Here is a 21,869-nt window from a genome sequence, read left to right as displayed (position 1 = left end):
TTGTTCTCCAAGGTGCTACTGGAAGGATTTTTATTATTATTTTTTATTTTTATCAAAGAGGAAGTAAGGCAAAGGATAAGAATCCGGAACTCAAGAAGGATCATTTCCTCCCCTCTCCCCATAGAAAGTCTCATCCAGCTAAAAAACAAAACAACAGAACTTAGTTTTTTTTATTTTTTATTTTGTTCTGACATTTCCTGTTTGGCAGCTTCTAAAATGATGAAGTCTGAAGAATTCAGGACTGATGTGGGGGTCGGTTCATTTTCAAAACCTAAATTTTAAATTTTGTATTTGGGATTTAAATGGGAAATATGTATTTTATTTTATTTTAATGTTAATTTCTACCCCGCCACAACGAAAACAGTCACCCCATGCTTTGCTACACTGAGAATAGCTGCGTGAACCAATCTTATAGGAAAATGTCTTGTGGAGGGAGGGGGAAGAGAGATGGTCTGATCTGTGCTGGAAGAGAACCGTGCCCTTCAACATTTGGTGAGGAGGCTGCAAAAAGAAAAGGGTACGAAAGAAAGGGATAAAACTTTTTTAAAAAAAAATCCACTTGAAAGAGAACACAAAGTTCATTCCTCTACTGCTTTACTCCACGTCAGTGAGTTCCGACCTTGACCTTAATCCTGATGCTATTCACATAAGCACAAATGTTATCCAGTATTAGCATATACCAGTTATGTAGCTGTGGACGGGATAATATGTGCACAATTGATCTATTGCTGCACAAGAGAATGGAAACTGAATTGGTTTTCCACTCTTCTCCACAGGACTTTCATGGGATTTAAATAGGAGGAGATCTCCATAGTGACAGCATAATCAAATATGCTGATCCGAGGCTCAGCGACTCAACTCTCTTTTGCCAGCAAATAGTGAGTGCAGCTAAGCTTTTGCCCTTTCCATGACACCTACTTTTGAGAAGGGAATAATCCAGCTCTGATCACACCCATACCTCCCAAATTCATGCAGACACTGCAAACTATCAATGGAGTAATTCCCCGGAACAACAAGCAAAACATAATCTTGTTTTTAAATTAACCGGGGCATAACACTCTCTCTCTCTCTCTCTCTCTCTCTCTCTCTCTCTCTCTCTGTGTGTGTGTGTGTGTGTTTGCAGTGACAAATGTTCATGCTTCTCAATCCCACCACCGAAAGAAAAACTCACATTTTTGTGATTCACACACTTCATGAGGACTAGCTCCCTGTAAGCTCGCTTCGCATGTGTTTGATTTTGAAACGGCCTGCTGAGCTTCTTAATGGCCACATTTCTGTCGAGAACAGCATCATATGCAGCACTGGAAAAATGAAAAGGACAAGAATACAACTATTACATCATTAAATTCATTGCTGGTGTTAATTTGTTTCAAAGATTCTTCTTTTGTTTCAGTCAAAGTATGCATTTCTTAAATGGCCCCAATCCCTTTTCAGCAATCTTTTAGCTTTAGTGGAAGAAATATTAAGGAATCCAGCTTATCAGAGTCAAACACAAGCATCAATGTTCACAGAAGCTGGAGTCAACAGTTGACTTCAGCGGTCACACTAGTTAAGCCTGAGTACTTGTGATTTAAGGGATGCGGGTGGCGCTGTGGTCTAAACCACAGAGCCTAGGGATTGCAGAAGGTCAGCGGTTCGAATCCCTGCAACAGGGTGAGCTCCCATTGCTCGGTCCCAGCTCCTGCCAACCTAGCAGTATGAAAGCACGTCAAGTGCATGTAGATAAATAGGTACCGCTCTGGCGGGAAGGTAAACAGTGTTTTCGTGTGTTGCTCTGGTTTGCCAGAAGCGGCTTAGTCATGCTGGCCACATGACCCGGAAACTGTCTGCGGACAAAGGCCATCTCCCTCGGCTTATAAAGCAAGATGAGCGCCACAACCCCAGAGTCGTCTGCAACTGGACCTAACGGTCAGGGGTACCTTTACCCTTACCTTTACTTGTGATTTACTTCACAAGAAGGTAAAAGCATCATGACCAGCCACCACGATTCTGTGTAGCAGCAGTGTCTTCTCAGTGGTGGCTCCTCTCAGAGCCGTCTCATCCATTGGGGCTGGTGGCGCGGCGCGCCAGGGCGCAATGGCCTGGAGGGCGCCTCCGTCCTCCAGCCCCGCTGGCAGCGCCTGCCGGCAGCGCCCTCTGACTCCCGGCAAGGGAGCTGGCCAGCCACGCCACGCCCTCTGGCTGCCCAGCAGAGCACAGGAGCACAGCTCTGCGCGCCCTTCCAGCGCTTCCGGGACGGGAGGCGAGGGCGGCCGGCTCGTGCTCCCGCGCGCAGCCGGCCGCCCACCCGATGGAGCACAAGCTGCCCAGCCGCACCGCCCGGCTGCGCCGCGCCATCCGGATGCGCGCGGGAGCGCGAGCCGGCCGCCCTCGCCTCCCATTCCGGAAGCGCTGGAAGGGCGCGCAGAGCCCCGCGCCGCTCCAGCGCCACGCCCCTCATCCCCCGCTCGCCCACCCCCCTCCCAAGGGGCGGCAAGCGCGGGAGGGGGGCGGCGGAGAGGCGGCATGGCGGGGGCGCCGGAGGGATAGCCGCGCCAGGGCGGCAGATCCCCTTAAGACGGCTCTGGCTCCTCTTCTATCAAACTTCCTTTCAAGAGGAACCTCCTCAATCCATTTCTCAGCTAGAACACATTTTTAAAAACAAACAAATCTGCCATGCCTTTTAAGCTATTAACCTCTGTGTGCATATGTTTTCTGTTCTCTCCTGCTACTTTTAATATACCATTTGTTCTTGTTTTTATTTTTAATATTATTTTATTGTGCTAATTGTTTTAACTTTCCTTTAGGCTGCTTAGGGTGGTGCAAGTAAAACATGTCTCATAAAAGGGAAGAAGGAATAAACTTTCTTGGTATAGCATCTGAGAATATTTCTCCTTGATGGTCCTCCTTTAGCCCCAAACCGCAGCTTCTTTTAATTTCTCTGCTCCTAAATTCAGTCTCGCCGGAGGGCTTATCTGCTTTTGCATGCCGTTTCTGGAAGTACACACGAGTCACGGCTTAGTTTAACAAAACTGGGAGGCTGTTTCTACCTGCTCCATGCCACAATTGCTTCATGTCTTTGATTTTTTTTATCTTTTTTATGCAAAGCAATATAATGCAATAATAATAGAGGCTTTTACCTACTCTGCAGAAGCACGGTCGGGATTAATTGAATAATGTGTGTGTCCCCCCCTTCATTGCAGATTCCATCATGATGAAAAAAGCATGCCAGCTATGTTTTTAATAATTAATTTGTGCCAGGGGGGAGGGGGAAATGAGTGAACAAGGCACCTTTAAAATAAAAATATCAAAAAAACCTGACAGCTCTGTTTGCTAAAAACAGGAGAAGTGAACTTTTTCTCCCTGGCCGGCCAGATCCCAACATCCCTAACCCTCTGTGGGCCAGTTTGACAGGTGGGTAGGACTTGCTTTTGGTGCTGACAGCAAGCTCCTGCCCCCTTCAACTGCCTTAAGGAACTCACGTTAAGCTCCTGGTTGTTCCTCCGCAGCTACATCAGATGTGGTTTGAGGAGAAAGGTCTCAAACTGGTACTTATGTCAGGTCTAATTAGGGGAGGGGGCAATGATTCCCCACCCCTGCTTAAAAAGAAGCTGGTTATGGTGTGCTTGTGTCTGAGAAAGATTAGGTTACCCCCCCCCCAAGTGGTTTTATTCAGATCCTCTCTGCAGATAAACTATGTGCCATTTTCATTCAAATTCATACAAATTCGTGGAGGATGAGGCTATCAATAGCTACCAGCCATGCTGTCTATGCTGTACTTCCACTGGTGGAGGCGAGGCAAATGCCTCTGAACGACAGTTTGCTATGGACCACAAGTCAATAGAGATGCTCAGGTCCTTTTGGGCTTCCCATAGGCAGCATCAAGTTGGCCACTGCGTGAACAGGTTGCTGTTTGGACACCCTGGAAAACTCATCAAACCTGACGTACCTGGAAATGGGTGTGGAGAGCACAGCTGAATGAGACACAGCTGAGAACTGACAGCTGAATCCTGGAACTGACTTCAGCTGGTTGAGAAGCACATAAGAAGAGGAGCTGCAAGGAGGTCAGCTATTGGTAGTACGGGGGTTCAGTGCCCCTCACCAGGATGCCCATTTTGTTGCCAGGGTCAGACACCCCTCCTCCCCTGCTTCCCCACTTTCAACTTTATTGGAATACCCCTGTGCCTAAAATAATCAGAACAGCTGCTGTTGCTTCCCCTCCTTCTTCCTTTGGCCCTCTCCACTCGCCCACATTGGTTCATTTTGCTTTTGCTGCAGTTTGCCTGCAGGCTGCTGAGGAAATCTTCTACCCCCACCCGCACCACCCCAGATCCCTGCTGTGTGAGTACACAGCTGAAGACAAATATCGGAAACCAAATAACAAAGCCAATAGAAAACCGGTGGGGATGCCTAATGAATTCTGACATCTCCTGCCAGCAACTGGCAACTTCTAAGATTTTCTTTTCCCTGCTTATAAATCGTTTTTTTTATCCCAACCACTTACCTCAAGAATACCTTGTCCGTATGGCATCCATATTAACATGTAACATAATGGGTGTGTGTGTGTACCTTTATATAGTTCTATCTATCTATCCTTTTTTCGACTACATTGTTTTGCTCAGGTATCTAATCATTAGATACGTAATGTATTCGAGACAATATTACATGAACTCTTATTCTCCTCGTTGCACAAAGCACCACCTCTCCTTCTTTGAACCAACCTCAAAATTCACTTTCCCATCAAGGCTTTGGCACAAACACCAAGTAATGAGACCCCACTGTACTTGCACCTGAAATCAACATCCTTCCCCTGTGTACCCCTGCCTACATTTCCCTTATCTCCCTTTGTATTCTGCATTCCTTTGGACAGGGGTCTGTCCACACATCATATTTGCACATAGTTAGACAGAAATAATGAGTGAAGCAATTTAAAATAGATTCTTAATACAATATTGTGAGTCACTATGAAGACCTATGAAATAATCTGCTTTCTCATATGTTATGTTTCAAAACGAGCTAAGCAAATAATGTGTTAAAATTGATTGTTCTGTTGTTATGCTGCTTCATTTTTGGCTTAAGAGTTCCATTATCTGAGGAAGGTTGCCAGAACTGTTTAATTGCCAGATAATTAAACAGTCAGTCTGTGAGCAGTTAGAAAAGGATGCCGTGATTACTAAGACCCAGCATGGGTTTCACAAAAACAAGTCATGCCAGATGAATCTCCTTTCTTTTCTTTTTTCTTTTTGATAGAGTTACAAGCTTGGTGGATCAGGGGAATGCTGTGGATGTAGTGTATCTTGATTTCAGTCAGGCTTTTGACAAAGTCCCCCATAATATTCTTGCAAAGAAGCTGATAAAATGTGGACTGGGTGAGATAACTTGTTAGGTGGATTTGTAGCTGGTTGACTGAGTGACTCCAAAGTGTGCTCACTAATGGTTCCTCATCATCCTGGGAAAAAAGTGACATGTGGGAGGGCCACAGAGTTCTGTCCTGGGCCCATTGTTGTTCAATGTCTTTATAAATGGCTTAGATGAAGGAACCAAGGAGATGCTCATGTCATGAGACAACATTTGGAGGGCCACACTTTCTCCAACCCTGAAATAATCACTGCTGTCCATCTGTGCTCATCCACCAAAACATCACATGATATACACAACTTATGGTGTCCATTCAGCATGCATTAGCCACATCTAGTCCATCTAACCCAGTATTATGAACTCTGCTTAGCAGTGGTTTTCCATACAACTGGGGGGAGGGGGGAATGGTTCACCAAGGATTGAATTTGAGACCTTCAGCATGGATTCTTCCACAGAGCTATGGCTCCTTCCCTGTGGATGGTGGATGGGTGTCACAATCTCACCATGTGTCAGGGAGAATGCAGAGGAGCAAGAGGCGGAGGAGGGGCTCGGGGATGCTGGGGAGCCCTTCAACCACCCAGAGGAAGCGGAAGAGAGGGCAGAGATTAGCCAGGAGGAGGAGGAAGGGATCAGGGAGGCTGCAGAGCCCTTCAACCGCCCAGAGGCTCGGGAAGGGAGCTCAGACTCTGGAAGGGAGGGGTCTTTCACATCAGCACAGACAAGGAGGGAAATGAAACGTAAGGATCAAAGACGTCTCATAAGATTCCCAACTCTATTTTGTTGGCACGGGAATCGAAGGAAGCCACTCCCCGAATCTGACTCAACAGGTTTGGACGAGTAATCCTGAACTGTAGCTGTTTCTTGTACATATGTAATAAAAAAAACTGTAAATACCAAGCTGACTAAGCCGGGCTGTTAATGCGAAGGGGCCTGTAGTAACTAAAAGTCAACACAGGCAAGGATTCGCCCAAGGTCACCACATGCTGAAATTGCTAGGTGAGTAGACCCTTACTGTGCTATCATCATATGCTGAACTCTGCAACCCAGCCTCTGATATATGCTTGTGCTAAAGTTGAATTCAATAGATAATAATCAAAAGCTGCCTTGCTACCAACTCCATAGGCATTAACAGCCCATCCAGATGACTACCTGGCCTGCAGCTAGATACATACATGCACAGAACAGCTTGAAATAAAATAGAGAACCACTTCTTGTCCACCTGCCCATCTTCCAATTCTCTGCTTGACTGGAGGCATTCTTACATGCAATCCTATACACATTTACTGAGAAGTCCCACCATGTTCAATGGGGCTTACTCCCAAGTAAGTGTAGATAGGATTGGAGCCCTGCTTATTGCAAGAGACTGGGCAGGTAGCTATTTACACACCTGGTCAAAGGGAACTGGGAAGATTGAAAATACCAAAAGAAAAAATATAGCTTGCAGATAAAACTGTGCAACAATTTCTTTGGAAGGGTTATTGTAGATACTCTTGCTAAACTGTGACTTTATCCTAGCATCTGTATAGCTGTTGATTTTTTTTAACAGCAAGAACTATAACTCAGTCAGTTTTATCATAAAAACTGTAGCTTTACTATGATATGCACTGTAAAAAATATCCTTTAAGTTTACTATCAAACACTAGCAGCTGGGGGGCACTAAAAATGCTGTAAATAAACTGGCACCCAATAAATTATGTTTATGGTTGGCTCGATGAGGTAAATGTTAGCTTTCCAATTGTCTTTTTAAAAAAAAGACAACAACAGTAAATAACTATTGACATGGCCCTGTTTAATGTGGTGAAATATTATTTTCAACTAAACACCTAACTTGCCCAATCCAACGACAAATGGGATGTATATACAGTACATAGCAATATCACCCTTTAACAACATGCAAGAAGCTAATTTCACTGGTATGACAGAAATTACCGTATATACTTGCGCATAAGCCGACTTTTTCAGCCCATTTTTTGGGCTGAAAAAGTCGCCCTCGGCTTATGCGCAAGTGAGGCGGGCGGTGGGGAAGGAAAAGCAGAGAGAAAGAGCTTCTCTCCGCTTCCCTCTCCCTCCCCCCACCCCACCGGGAAATGTGCAGGACGGGGGCATCTTCTCCGATCCCGTCCTGTGCGTTTGCAGCTGTCTGCGAGGTGGTTGGGTAGGAAAAGCAGAGAGAAAGAGTTTCTCTCCGCTTCCCCCCCCCACCCCACCAGGAAATGCGCAGGATGGAGATCTGAGACTCGTCTTCTCCGATCCCGCAGGATCCCATCCCGTGCGTTTGCAGCTGTCTGCGAGGTCCTAGCGCCTCCAGACACAAGCTGGAAGGGTAAAGACGCCTCTGCCTCCACTCACCAGCAGAAAGGCACAGAATGGAGGATCGGAGAAGCACTGCACAATGCTTCCCCCTCTGTCAGTTGGGGGGGGGAGAGAAGTGGAGAGAAGCTCTTTCCTGCAAAAGGCACAGGACAGGCTCAGAGAAGCTGGGGGCACTGGCTTGCCAAGGGTTAAAAAGGATTGAGTGGGATTCCTAGAGAGGTCAGGAAATACCAAGCCCACCTACAAAAGGAGGAGGGGGCCTTTGTCTCTCTCTTCTGCATGTGCTGCATCCCTGGCGCCTCCTGAATCCAGTGAGTCTCTGCTCATCTTGCAAAGGGTCCATTGGGGAGAAGAGGGGGTCCCTGGGATGAAGGGGAGGGTGCAGGGAGGACCCCCAAGTCAAGGAACAGAGGCTCTTGCCCCCCTCCTCTCTGCAAAGCCCAGGAGGAGGCAAGGTCACAGGAGCTCTGCAACTCTTATCTTCCTTTGGATCCATTCACAGCTTGGCTGTTTGGGAAGGGAGGGTTCTTTGGGGAGGGAAGAAAAGGGCCTGAAAATAAACCCCCTCACACTCAGGAATCAGTCCCATTTATTGATAGAGGTTGTAGGGGGATGGAAATATTGGACATAAAATACACCAAAGAAATAAAAAGGAAAGCCTAACTGTTGGAAGAGGGGAGGGGGCAAATAAAAGAAAACGCTTATTCCTGTGGTGCAGAGTCAAGCCTATGGAACTCCTTGCCCCTGTTCTTCTTTGAAATAAATATTCAAAAACATTTAATCTACTGATGTCTCAATTAATGTAATTTTATTTATTTTTATTTTTGAAATTTACCAGTAGTTGCTGCATTTCCCACCCTCGGCTTATGCGCAAGTCAATAAGTTTTCCCAGTTTTTTGTGGTCAAATTAGGTGCCTCGGCTTATATTTGCGTCGGCTTATACTCGCGTATATACGGTACCTTAGTTACGCTACTTTGACAGATCATAACCTGGCCATACAATGCAGAGGTTTAGTTGTAGATAATGCTCAGACCCAAAGGTGTGAAGATAGGCATTTCTGGGAGTTGATGGCATTATTGTGGCAGCTCCTTTGAGTTCAACTACCCTCTATGTATAATGACCCTAGAGCAGTGGGATCTGCTTGCTAGACCCAAAGTTGGGAGACGGGGGTCGTGATTTCAGGGGGTGAAGTTTGAGGTGAACGAGAGAGTCCCATTTGGCCATCATATTTGGGCCAGTTCACTGAACAGGGAGGTCTTTTGTGATTTTGCTATTTTGTTTTGATGATTTATTTATTGCAATTTATTATACTTTTACAAACTAATAAAAGTACCTTTGAGATTTTATTATAATCAAGCAGTATTTCATGAAGTAAATGACTAGCTCCCTGCAGAGACAACATCTCCTGAAGCTGTTTAATGTGCAGCTGTCCAAGGTCCTGTGTTTTCTCAACTTTTTGTTGTAGTCAACAAAGTTTTACTCAAAATAGACCCACTGCAATTAACAGACATAACTTAGTCGTGTACATTTGTTTCAGTGCGTCTACCGTGAGTAGCTGACTACTACCAATAGGTTTCAGTCCTATGAGCCCCCACTGCCTGATAAAGTCCAGATCCAGAGCTGGCACCTTAGCATGAACAAAATCTCCATCGTTAAATAATTTTAGCGGGGAGAGATGTAGCCCAGGAAATGGTCTCAAGTGAAGTGCTGAAGACAATGCCATGATTCATCTGAAGAGAGGCTACCTAAGCCCATGTAAAGCACTTTGGGTTCTGTGGAGGAAAATAAGATGTAACTATAGGGCTGTCATACATCCTGAATTTTACCGGGATTTCAGATGTGGAAGTGACACCCAGGGGGAATCTCCGGAATGTGTTTTCATGGTGTCCTGGTTTTTACTTTTTGAAATATGGCAGCCCTAACTATATGCAACTAACAAACGAATGTTATCTGCAAGATTCATGAAAACTGTGCTGAGAAGCCAGCCAGCCAGCCAGGTCATTGATTCTGTATATTTTGCTGAGAAAATCAGCTGTTTAAATGGATCTGCAGCATTCACAAGATGTGTGTATTTGGTCACTGTACTCAAAATGTCAGACTCGGAAATGTGGCTATTGTCACTGAAAAACTCTTTAAAGATTCCCTGCAAACGTCTCAGGTGGTTTCTACAAGCTGGAACGATCCAATTCGTGTCAAATTTCACTCAGTGATGTTAATTTTAGTTGATTCATCAATTAGATGAATCAGCTAAAAACCAACTAATTGGCTAAAAATATGTCTTTGATTCATTAGGCATCAGTTTTAAAACACCCATTTACACATATTTACAAAAACATCAAAAGGCAGTCAGTTGTCATAGAAGAAGCACAAAGGGCAAAAAACTGCAGTCACTACAGCTACTTCTTAGGCTTGATGCTTTCATGGTGATGACCAGAGTGTAATTTTATAACCAGCTTGTGCTGTGGCTCAGAGGTTCAGGTGTTCATCTGCTCTTCAATCAGCACAGAGATTCCTGCAACCCCCTTGAAACTGCTGGATAAGGATTTGCAATCAAGCCCGCCTGCTGTCTGTGACTATTTATTATTGCCTATGCAGCTGCTTCTAGGATTAAAGGAATCCATTCCTGGTCCTCCTCTGGTATTTTGCAAAGATTACAGGATCAGGCTGAGCCTTAACATAAAGCATGGAAATGCATGGAGCAATATATCTTCAGCCTCCTTATCTGCAATATGGGGATTAAATAAATACTGAACTAACTTCAATACTGTTTTAGTAGTAACAGTGGGGTAATGGTGCACACAAGAGAACATTTGCAGAAGTAGAAAAATAGTTAGGGGGACACACTTCATTTTTGTTGGGGTACGAATCACAATACCAGTTCAGAAAAATAAAGCTTCAAGTCTCACCCAATAACTATTATGGGGAATTGTTTTTAAGGCTGTAACTTTTTGCCTTTTAACTGAACTGAGTGATATTTTCAAGCATAGTAGCCCTACAGACAAATGTGTGCGCTGGGAACCTTTAAACATTTTTTTAAAAAAGAAATTGTATTTCCTTCTTTTCCCTGTGGGTTTTTTTTTTCTTTTTGCAGAAGTGGATGTAATTTGCAGGCATGGAAGCTCCCTCTGAGGGGATAGATCCTGCCAATTTCAGAAGAATGACTGTAGTAGTGTTCCTGCAAGGGCAGCCTTTACCATTTTGGAGTAAGTTAAAAACAGGCTCACTTAATTTCTGAGTTCTTTTGCACACAATCTGCATAAAAATAAGATACAACATAAAGATGCTCCTAGGTAAGAAAAGTGCCAAATTTCAGAAGAATAGATCCACGTTTCTTGCTCTAGATGCCTTTAAAGTTGTTTGATGGGAAACTGAAAGTGATTTGCTTCCCTCCCTGTGGTTTTATGAGCAATAGTTTTAGCAAGAAAATGGCAACTATTGTTGAGGCGCCTACAAAATGTCAGAAGGATAGGTGCAGGGGCTAGGAAAGTTAAGATGAATGAAAAAATAACTTCAGGCTTGTTCTGTGCTTAATTGGCACCAAAAGTCACATAAACCAACTGCAAAGCTGATTTGACAGAAGTGGATGTGCAGGCATGTGGCAGAGGCAAAGGGACTTGAATATTCAGCATTTTCCAAGCAAACACTACTAGGAGAACTAGCAGGAACATGTAACAGAGAAGATCAAGGTGATACAGTACTCTAGCATACTTCCCACAAACCACTGTGATTGAAGATCCCCGATAAGATCATCCTCTCTGATTAAAAAGACAGACCAGTCAGTCACAAAAAGCTCTTACTTCCCATGCCAGCATTTCCCTCATATTGCAAACAATGCTTTTGTGGGCACCATGTCTCCAGTGTTCTTTGATGTCTGAATCTCTGGAGGACCCTGCTTCCATCTGAGAAACTTCAGAGAGATCCTGCTGCAGCCTGGACAAGTCTGGCATCTACCTGAAGCAACCTGCTTTGGTCCAAGATTCAGGATTAGTCTGATTCAGCTATTTGTTGTTGTTCAGTCGTTCAGTCGTGTCCGACTCTTCGTGACCCCATGGACCAGAGCACGCCAGGCACGCCTATCCTTCACTGCCTCTCGCAGTTTGGCCAAACCCATGTTAGTAGCTTCGAGAACACTGTCCAACCATCTCATCCTCTGTCGTCCCCTTCTCCTTGTGCCCTCCATCTTTCCCAACATCAGGGTCTTTTCTAGGGAGTCTTCTCTTCTCATGAGGTGGCCAAAGTACTGGAGCCTCAACTTCAGGATCTTGATTCAGCTATACACCTCTCATTTATTTTTATTTTATTTACATACCACCCTTCACCGTAAGATCTCAGGGCGGTTCACAGAATAAAATACAGGATAAAAACAAGTAAATAATCAAAAACAAAACAGCATAACAATAATCGCCCGCCTTCCCACAGATACATTTAAAAGGCTGTAGAATATTAATTAGCCCTAGGCGTGGTTGATAACAGGGCTCCTAATATAACAAACTTATAATATGGCAAACCTAGACAGCATCTTAAAAAGCAGAGACATCACCTTGCCAACAAAGGTCCATATAGTTATAGCTATGGTTTTCCCAGTAGTGATGTATGGAAGTGAGAGCTGGACCATAAAGAAGACTGATTGCCGAAGAATTGATGCATTTGAATTATGGTGCTGGAGGAGACTCTTGAGAGTCCCATGGACTGCAAGAAGATCAAACCTATCCATTCTGAAGGAAATCAGCCCTGAGTGCTCACTGGAAGGACAGATCCTGAAGCTGAGGCTCCAATACTTTGGCCACCTCATGAGAAGAGAAGACTCCCTGGGAAAGACCCTGATGCTGGGAAAGATTGAGGGCAGAAGGAGAAGGGGACGACAGAGGATGAGATGGTTGGACAGTGTTCTCGAACCCTAACCCAAAATGAGTCTGACCAAACTGCTGGGGACAGCATTCCACAGACAGGGAACAACTACAGAGAAGGGTGTTGCCACCCTCAGGACTTCACGTGGAGGAGGCACACGAAGAAGGGCTCCAGATTATGAATGCAGAGTCCGGGGCAGTTTATGTGGAGAGGCAGTCTTTGAGGTATTGCAGTCCTGAGCCTAAGGGTCATTTGAACAGGGGTGAAGGAAGGGGGTGCGGTAGGTGTGCCCCGCCCTAGGTGTCACCACTGAGGGGGGTGACAAAATGCCGGGCAGCACTCACTGCGGAGCCTGCAGTGTGCCAGAGACACGGTGGCTTGGGTGCGCGCAAGCTCCGCGCTGCCCAAACGGTCCACCCATTGCCTCCCCCCCCCCAGCTGCAGGGCGGCTGAGTGGGAGGAGGCAAGCAGACTCCAGAGGCCCCGTGGTGCGCCCCACCCCTATGGGCAGCTTGCCCCACGCTCAACCTGCCCCTATGGGCAGCTCACTCCACCCCTGAGCACACCACCCTGGGCGCCCCTCCACCGCTGCATTTGAACCCTTAGGTTTGCATCTTACCCTGTAGGACTAGGGTTTGGAACCTATGGCCTTCCATATGCTGTTGGATTCCAACTCCCCTCAGCCCCATGGTCAGGGTTGATGGCAGCTGTAGTCCAGCCGCATCAGCAGAGCCACAGGTTCTTTACCTCTGCTGCAGAGCAACAGAAATCCAATTTGTCCCTCCTATGTGGCAGTGCTTTAAATATTTGAGGATGGCTGTTGTATTTCCTCTTAGGATGTCTCTTCTCTGGGCTAAGTACCCAAGTGCTTCAACATTTCCTCATGGGGCCACATTGATAGCAAATGAACAAACAGGAATTTGTGAACTACCAAAATAAGCAAACAAACGAAAAGCCGATGCCATTTGCAAACTTTATAGCAAAATGTGTAAATGTAGTTTGAGCGCTGAAGTATACTTTGCCAATGAATACTATAAAATCTGTCTACTCCAGTGCAATATTAACATCAAATATCCATTCCAATTCTCATCTATATGCATAGTAGTCAACATTAAAATGTTATATTGCTGCTCCCACTAATTCAGTGGTGGAATAGTCTGGAGAGGAGAACTTTTAACAGTATTTTGTGGTTTATTTGTTTTGAGGCAAATCATTTACTAGAAGCACTGGAGTGTTTATTTACCTGGGCAAGTTTTTTTTTCCAAACTTTGAAGATACAGCACTACATTCAATTCCACCTGAAATGGAACACATATTTAATCCCCTCCCCTCCCCTTGCTCTTTCTAAGGTGGATATAGAAACAAAGGCTTAAATACATGGATAAAAGGGAGTTTTGATAGCTACACTTTGTCATGGAAAAACAAGAAAATATGAAAGCTCTGAAATTCATTTTTCTTCACATCACTCTCTCTGTGTCTCCCCACATGCCACTTTTCTTAAAGAAAGTTCTATGCTTAGCAAAGGTGGGTCTGTCCCACCTGGTACAACTCGTCTTCAATCTTCAATCTTATTTGAACGCCATCCAAACGGGTGGCCATCGCCACACCTTGTGGAAGTGCTGCGTAAGCAAGTACTTCTTTCAGTCCGTCCTGAATCTTGCAACATTCAGCTTCATTGGGAGGGAGGAGTCTCCCTCTTCAATTTTTCCACTTTCAATGAGAGGACTGTCCTATGTGGACACATGGGCATGCTACCACCAGCTGAAGTCCAATGACCTTGACCAAGCCCCCATACAAGAGCTCATCTTCCTTACAGACACCTAGGGTAAAGGTAAAGGTAAAAGCTAAAGGACCCTGGATGGTTAAGTCCAGTCAAAGGCGGCTATGGGGTGCAGTGATCATCTTGCTTTCAGGCCAAGGGAACTGGCATTTGTCCACAGACAGCTTTCCGGGTCATGTGGCTGGCATGACTAAACCGCTTCTGGCGCAACAGAAACCGGAGTGCACAGAAACACCATTTACCTTCCCACCGCAGCGGAACCTATTTATCTACTTGCACTGGCATGCTTTCAAACTGCTAGGTTGGCAGAAGCTGGGACAGAGCAACAGGAGCTCACCCCATTGTGCGGATTCGAACTGCCAACCTTCTGATCAACAAGTCCAAGAGGCACAGTGGTTGAGACTACAGCGCCACCCGTGTCCCTAGGACATATATCATAGTCATGAAGCTCAACAAGTACTTTAACGTTTTTTCCCAGCAAGAACAACAGAACAACAGGAAACTCCTGACTTCTGACTCCTCCCAGATTTAGCTAAATCCAGCGTCAGCTAGTGACATAGTGACACTAGGCACACACACAAATCTAATCCTGATAGCAATCAGTTTTGGCAAAAGCCATTGGGCTCAAGCTGAATGAATGTGAGCAGAATGACATTAGCACTCTTCCACAAACGTTTGTGCAGGTATTGAAAGCTGTATACTGAAAGCCACAGTACACAGAATATGATGCATGGGGTCAAGATATATTGTGCAGCAGATTAAATATATGATGTGTTGTAGGGAGAAGGAGCTAGAATGGGTCTTAATAGCTAGGGTGCATGCAGCTCCACATGCCAATGCTTGTGCCCCGGTCATTTGGGGTTGCTTTCAAAATGAAGTATCTAAATATATGAACTACAGAGAAAAATACCAAATGAACTTGGACAAACAGTGGCACGAGAGCTGGAGCTAATGGAAGACTATTTTTGGATCTCAGCTCACTTTCCACGCACAACGCTTTTTTGTTAAGTCAGAAATATCCCTCCATTAGGAGAAGCACCATGGAAGGTCACCTTAGGATCAGAACCATTAACTTCACGTTGTGCCAAAAGTCCTTTCTGTGGATCTTGTGATTTTGAAGTCTAAGGAATGAACATAGATGCCATGCATCCTCACACTGCAGTAGCATTTCTGACAGAACACAAGTTTTGTATTCAAAATGGTAATAGGACAGGGCAACATTCAAACAGATTGGAAAGGGTCTCAAGCTTTGAAGGCATTCTTGCCAGAAAACATCACATTTTTAAAATTTCCAGTCAGAATTTATTGCTACAAACACAGAGAAAACTGGAAACAGATCAGAAAGCAGTAGGCCAGCTTGGCAAAGAGCTGAGTTCCTGCTACATCCAGCGTTAACAATAACTAATAAATAATAATAATATTAATAATAATAATTTACCAGATTTGCTTGTTTCCAAATGACTTACCAAACTTAAAAACACAAATTTATTTATTTATTTAAATTTATACGCTGCTTGATTTTTTAAAACCTCAAAGTAGATTTACTGCGTATTACACCGCAAAACAAAACAACAACAAAATAGCTGCCCCTCATAACAGCCACAGGACGCAGTGGCTGCACACTAACAACAAACAATATCCTATTAGTCTATCAAAAGCCTGGGGGGAGTAAGTCTTTATCTGGCTCCCCCAAAAAATGTAAATGGAGGCACCAGATGGACCTCACTGGGGAGTGCATTCCACAGATAGAGAGCTGAAGAAGAAGAAGAAGAAGAAGAAGAAGAAGAAGAAGAAGAAGAAGAGGAGTAGTTTGGATTTGATATCCTGCTTTATCACTACCCGAAGGAGTCTCAAAGCAGCTAACATTCTCCTTTCCCTTCCTCCCCGACAACAAACACTCTGTGAGGTGAATGAGGCTGAGAGACTTCAAAGAAGTGTGACTAGCCCAAGGTCACCCAGCAGCTGCATGTGGAGGAGCAGAGACGCGAACCCGGTTCACCAGATTACAAGTCTACCGCTCTTAACCACTATACCTTGAAATAAGGCCTCTCCCTTGTCACTTTCCCTCAGAGGGGGGGACCTGGAAAAGCACCTCAGTAAAGTTCTAAGAATCTGGGTAGGTTCATATTAGGAAGGGCATTTCAGAAGATACTGGAGTCCTGAGCTGAAATATCTTCAAAGGTCAAAACAAGCCCAGAAGCATACAGGCAGCCAGTGTAGTTGGAACAGGATTTGTGTTCTATCACCTGTTCACTTTGAAACAGCCAGCCAGCCACATTCTGCATTAACTGAGACTTCCAAACCATTTCCAAAAGTAGCCCACAGAAAGCATGTCTGAGGTCACTGAAGCATAGACTTCTGAAGCCAAGTTATCCCTGTCCAGATAAGGTTGTGGTTGGGCCACCAGTCTAAGCTGATAGAAGATACTCAGCACGACTGAGAGTACACACAGCGCAAGTGACAGCAACGGATCCAGGAAAAACCCTAAACTACTTATAAAACTAGTGCAACAATTTGGAGAAAGTCTCAAGAATATAAAAAGAGCATGGATTCTGACAAATGCCAAGAATTAGTCAGCACATTTCTTCATTCGTGACTTTCTATATATAATTACTGTATATATAATTCGCTTCTGACCCAATGCTATAATTGCTCTTTCTCTTTTTGCTCTTCTCCTACTTTCACGTTGCTCTCAGATTCTTTATGATAACAGTTATTACTGAACTACAGTGGAGAACTCTGATTATTAACAACGACTGTTGCGGAATCCTGGCAACCGAAAAGCAACATTTCTTTTAAAAGTGAGAGCATTCAGCTGAGCACCAGCAAGATTACCACTGAGTGGAAGCATTCTCCTTTCATTTCACCTTTTCCCACACTGCTTAGCTAAAAGCAGTAGGGAAGGGGTGGTATCAGGTATCCCACATCCCCCACATGGCCATTCCTAATTCTAAAAGGTCCATAGATGACTTTATTTATTAGACAATTTAAGTGACTATTGCTGGAAACTTTATTATAAACCAGCGTGATTTTGTCACTGGAGAGCCTGAAGAAATTACCGGCACTGAGCTTCAGATAGCATTTGATACATGCTTAGTCGTTATAAACAGCAGGATTACAGCGAAGAGAAAACGGATTGCCAAACGAAGATGGTAGGTTCCCACAGAAACCTCACATTATCCACTTACTGCCGGCTAGCAACGAATAGGCAAGTGGAAACAACATTTGTGTTGGATGCCTAAGCTAACGTGCAATGCATGGAGGTAGAGCCACTGGATCACCACCCTTTTTTTTTTCGTTGTTTTTTTTATTAAAGATTTTCAAAGGTAGTACAATGTCTCTCTCAGGTTTTTCCATATAACAATTTTATAAGTCAGTGTTGGTGAGACATTAGAAAAGAAAGGGGGGGAGGGGGAAGAAGTGGGTGGGATGGGGAGGTAGGTGGGGTGGGGTGACTGTGTTTCTTTTTTACTTGATATGAGTAGGGTTTGGTGTCAGCATTGTTTATGTAGGTTCTCTGTTGTTTGCTTGTGCTCGTTTGGCGGTGAGAGAGGTTGGAGTTGGCTTGGGATGTGTTTGTTCGTTTGTGGTCGGCTGTGGTGATCTTTGGTTTCCTGAGTGAGTGGGGTTGGTGACCTGACCCAAAATATCACCACCCATTTTGTACCTCAGATGGAAGGAAGGTTAAGAGTAGCAGCATGAAACAGAGCATAAAATGAGGGCCAATCACTTGCTGAAGCCCCTCAAGTCTTGGTCCCCAACACTTAAGGAGGAAGAAATTTGGAATCGGTTTACTCAACAACCATGATATTTTCACAATATTCTTTGTTTCAGATTCTACATAAAATTATGCTTCAAGTCGAATGTATAATTGACATGTTTAATAAGTTGCAGGGCAACTGCCAGGATGCTGTCAGCAGCTCCCAGATGGTTGCCTAAGAAAGTATAAAGACAAGGAAAAGTTTCTTACAGTCCTTTTTTATTTCAATCTTTACAGAGAGAGGCTATAGAACCCAGCCTCTTGGATAATGGTGTTGTCCCAAGTGAATCTCCACGCCCCTTCTCTCCCACTTCCTCATTCATCATTCTCATCACCTCCTCCATGGGTGCTGCTATGTGCCCTCTGTCTTTGAGCTCTTTGCTCTCCTACTTTTAAGGCTTGCCGGGTTCTGGGAGATGGAGGGTCTGGAATACTTTCTAATGACAACGTGTCAGCCGGGTGTTGCTCTGGCTCTCCCATGATTTCCTGACCTTTCCCCCTCATCTGCCTCTGAGCTGTGACCTCCCTCAAACCCCTGTTGAAAATCTATACTGTCTTCCTCTTCCTCCTCCCTGGAAGGGCCAGGATAGGGAGGCGGTCTCCACCATTCCTCCTCTGCCCAGTCCCTGGCAACAACTCAATGAAGGCAAGGGAGGGAGACACCTTGGTGGTGGTCAAATCCTGAGCTCGGCTGGGGAAATTAGTATGTCAACTCCAGTGCTCATATGACATACTTTTCCTTCTAAGATGGTGGTGTGGTTCTGGATTTGGACCCAGCACAACCAAAATCTCCCCTGATCTATGCCCAGCATGTCCCCGGGATGTCCTCATTTGCTGTCTCTGCCAAGAGAAGAGGGGGGAAGTGGTGGTGAACCACTGGGAGAGGGGGCTTCTGAGGGTGGATCTCTGTCTCAACCCTGTGGTCCCTGGGGAGCCCTCCTGAGAACAATCATGTGTGCCATGAAGGTTAATCATATGTTATTTATTTATTTATTATATTTCACTTACAATGCAGAATACAAAAAAGCTTAATTTAAAAGTTTTTTCATCATCATCATCATCATCAATTTTTTATTATTTCTACCCTGGCCATCTGGCAGGGTTTCCCCACCCACTCTTGACAGCAAATATTCCTCAAATTAAATGATCCTGGAAAAATGTGATGGCCACCCTTTGGTCCCTTTCATTGACTGTTGTGTTGGCCAATCTTTCTTGGAAAGGAGGAGGAGGAGGAGGAGGAGGAGGAGGAGGAGGAGGAGAAGGAGAAGAAGAAGAAGAAGAAGAAGAAGAAGAAGAAGAAGAAGAAGAAGGGAGGAGTTTAGATTTGATATCCCGCTTTATCACTACCCGAAGGAGTCTCAAAGCGGCTAACATTCTCCTTTCCCTTCCTCCCCCACAACAAACACTCTGTGAGGTGAGTGGGGCTGAGAGACATCAAATAAGTGTGACTAGCCCAAGGTCACCCTGCAGCTGCATGTGGAGGAGCGGAGACGCGAACCTGGTTCACCAGATTACGAGTGTACTGCTCTTAACCACTACATGACACTGGTGGAGAGATCTTTTGCTGTAAAAGCTGTGGTCAACATGCTGAGAGCCTGTGTCTCTGCCACTAGGAAGGGCCAGTTTGAGAGACACTGGAACTGTTCCTCCCCTTCTGGAGCAACTAATATCATAGACCAAGAGGAGGATCTTCCTCCCAAAGGATTTGGAAACCCCCTCCTCCCCCTAACAAAATAGGAAAAGAAAGTTGTTTTTTATCCATATGCAAATTTAATCAGCAGATTGGTTGACTGAAACTCATCTGATGACTTCATTAAAATTTCTTTAATTGAGCTGCAAACCTACTTATAACAACTGTGCATTTAGATAACTAAATAATGTCAAAGACGGGGTGGTTATGAAATGCTTTGTCATTTAATCCTGTGAAAATTGTGACTCACTGTCCATTTTCCCCAGGTCAGGGAGGAGGCTGGAGCAAAGTCCCTTCCATCTGTGCAAAGTACATTCCGGGCCCACTCACGTATGTTCCTATTTTTGTAATACAGATACCACTTCCTTGTCCAAGAATAGTTTCTTTGCAATTTACAATATTATCTGATAATACAGCTATGCTGTACCCCAAGCAAGAGCAAGTCAATATCACCTTGCAAAAGGTGACGTTGCATAAGGAATACAGAATTAACAGAGGGAATTCCCTACCAAAAGATGTGGCAGAAAAAACCCACTAGTTTAGATAGTTAGGGATTTCTCTAATTCTTTTAAAAAGCTATCTGACAAATTTGTGCAAAACTCAGCAAAACTCAGAACTTCAACCTGACATGCAGCATGAAACTGAAACTGTTAGATTACTTTTCTTTCCGTCACAGTTCCAATGCATCAACAGAAACTATAAATACAAGCAATATAATTCTTTATTTTTGGCTGTGCCAGAGAAGGCTGCAAGGATGGAAACTTATTCCCACAGAGATTGTGTTCCCTAAATGCTATATTTCACAGAGCTGCATTCTGATCCCAAATCTTTCCGATTCCCAGAGAAAAAAAGGGGGATGAAACATTAAGGCATAAATATGAAATATGTGCCCATTTCCTTTGCACATCAAAGGAAGTTTCACATCAGCAACAGCTGGGAAAGAGGCTTCATCAAATGGAAGGAAAGATCTGTCAAATAATTACAGGCCAACCTTTTCCTTTTATTGCTCTACAAGTCAAAGTCTTAAGAGGTCCAGCAATAACTCATTTCAGTGTTTCTATTTCATATAAAGATGGGCCTTTCCCCTGCCCTTGGTTTCTCTTTGCCACATCAGGACAGGTAGTTGTCATAGTTGTTGTCATTGATGTGTTTGGTACAACTGCAGTCCCTCTGGGGCAGATGTGCTGGACCTTTGGCCCCCTGGCTGATGCTGAACTACAACTCCAATCAGCCCCAGCAAGCATGGCCAATAGCAAGGCATGGTGAGAGGTGTAGTTCAGAAATATCTGAAGGGGCAAAGGTTCCCTACACCCGCTCTGTTAAGTAATTGTTTATTTGACACTGAAATGGTGAATGCTTGAATGTGTGTTGCTAACATTGGGTATTTTCCATGGCAGCATACTAAGAGCTCTCTGAGCTCTAACTGAGTTAATGATTAACTGAAAACGTTCTCTGCTCTAATTCTTGAGTGTTTAACCTTAGATCACATGATTAAGGCATTCAATTGCAAACCACCCTCTTGAAGGGAGTTGCATGTTCCTTTTTTCTGGAACCACAGAGACAACAAAGGATGTGATAATGGTTCTCCAAGAGTTGCATAGCCTTAGGCAGGATGCAGGCTAATGCAGGCTGGAATGGTAGCGAGACACAGTTTTGATTTCTGGAAGAAGTAAAGTTATTTCTTATAGGATGCTGAGCCTGTGCTGAACATGCACAAGATATTGTATGGAATTATTTGGATGTATCTTTGATGTTTTTGTTCTGTTTTGAAGAAAGTTCTACAAATAAAGTTTTGAACAATACTTATGGATCAGGACAATGTATTGTTTCAAAGAGAGTTTCCCTGCTGGATTCTTTTTTAGGCTTGGCTTTTAGTGATTTGCATTTTTAGTGCAACCACTAACCCTGATAACAACATTCGAACTCCACTGTTGGAGTTAATATACCTCTGAATACCAGTTGCTTGGAATCACAAGTGAGAAGAATGGTGTTGCACTCATATTCTGCTTGCAAGCTTCCCATAGGAATCTGGTCGGCCACTGTGAGAGCAGGATGCTAGAACAGATGACCCAGCAAGCTCTTCTTATGTTCTTATGCTCAAAGCTTGCAGGGGGGAATAGAAAAATGCTTACGGGGGCAG

The 21,869-nt window shown here is 44.4% G+C and overlaps 1 protein-coding gene across 6 annotated transcripts in view; it reads right to left on the bottom strand.

Annotated features, from left to right (window-relative positions):
• The window catches only part of MAPK10 (mitogen-activated protein kinase 10), a 214,992-nt gene that overhangs the window by 57,794 nt on the left and 135,329 nt on the right, over positions 1 to 21,869 (bottom strand). For all 6 annotated transcript variants that reach the window (XM_033160672.1, XM_033160673.1, XM_033160669.1 and 3 more), the window contains one exon: positions 1,172 to 1,301. In XM_033160672.1, coding sequence (XP_033016563.1) covers positions 1,172 to 1,301 — 130 coding nt within the window. The remainder of the gene's footprint in view (positions 1 to 1,171; positions 1,302 to 21,869) is intronic.

This window comes from Lacerta agilis, chromosome 9 (genome assembly GCF_009819535.1).
Source record: "Lacerta agilis isolate rLacAgi1 chromosome 9, rLacAgi1.pri, whole genome shotgun sequence".
Taxonomy (NCBI): domain Eukaryota; kingdom Metazoa; phylum Chordata; class Lepidosauria; order Squamata; family Lacertidae; genus Lacerta; species Lacerta agilis.
Note: the sequence above shows the minus strand (reverse complement) of the source record. Positions and strands in the feature narration are given on the sequence as shown.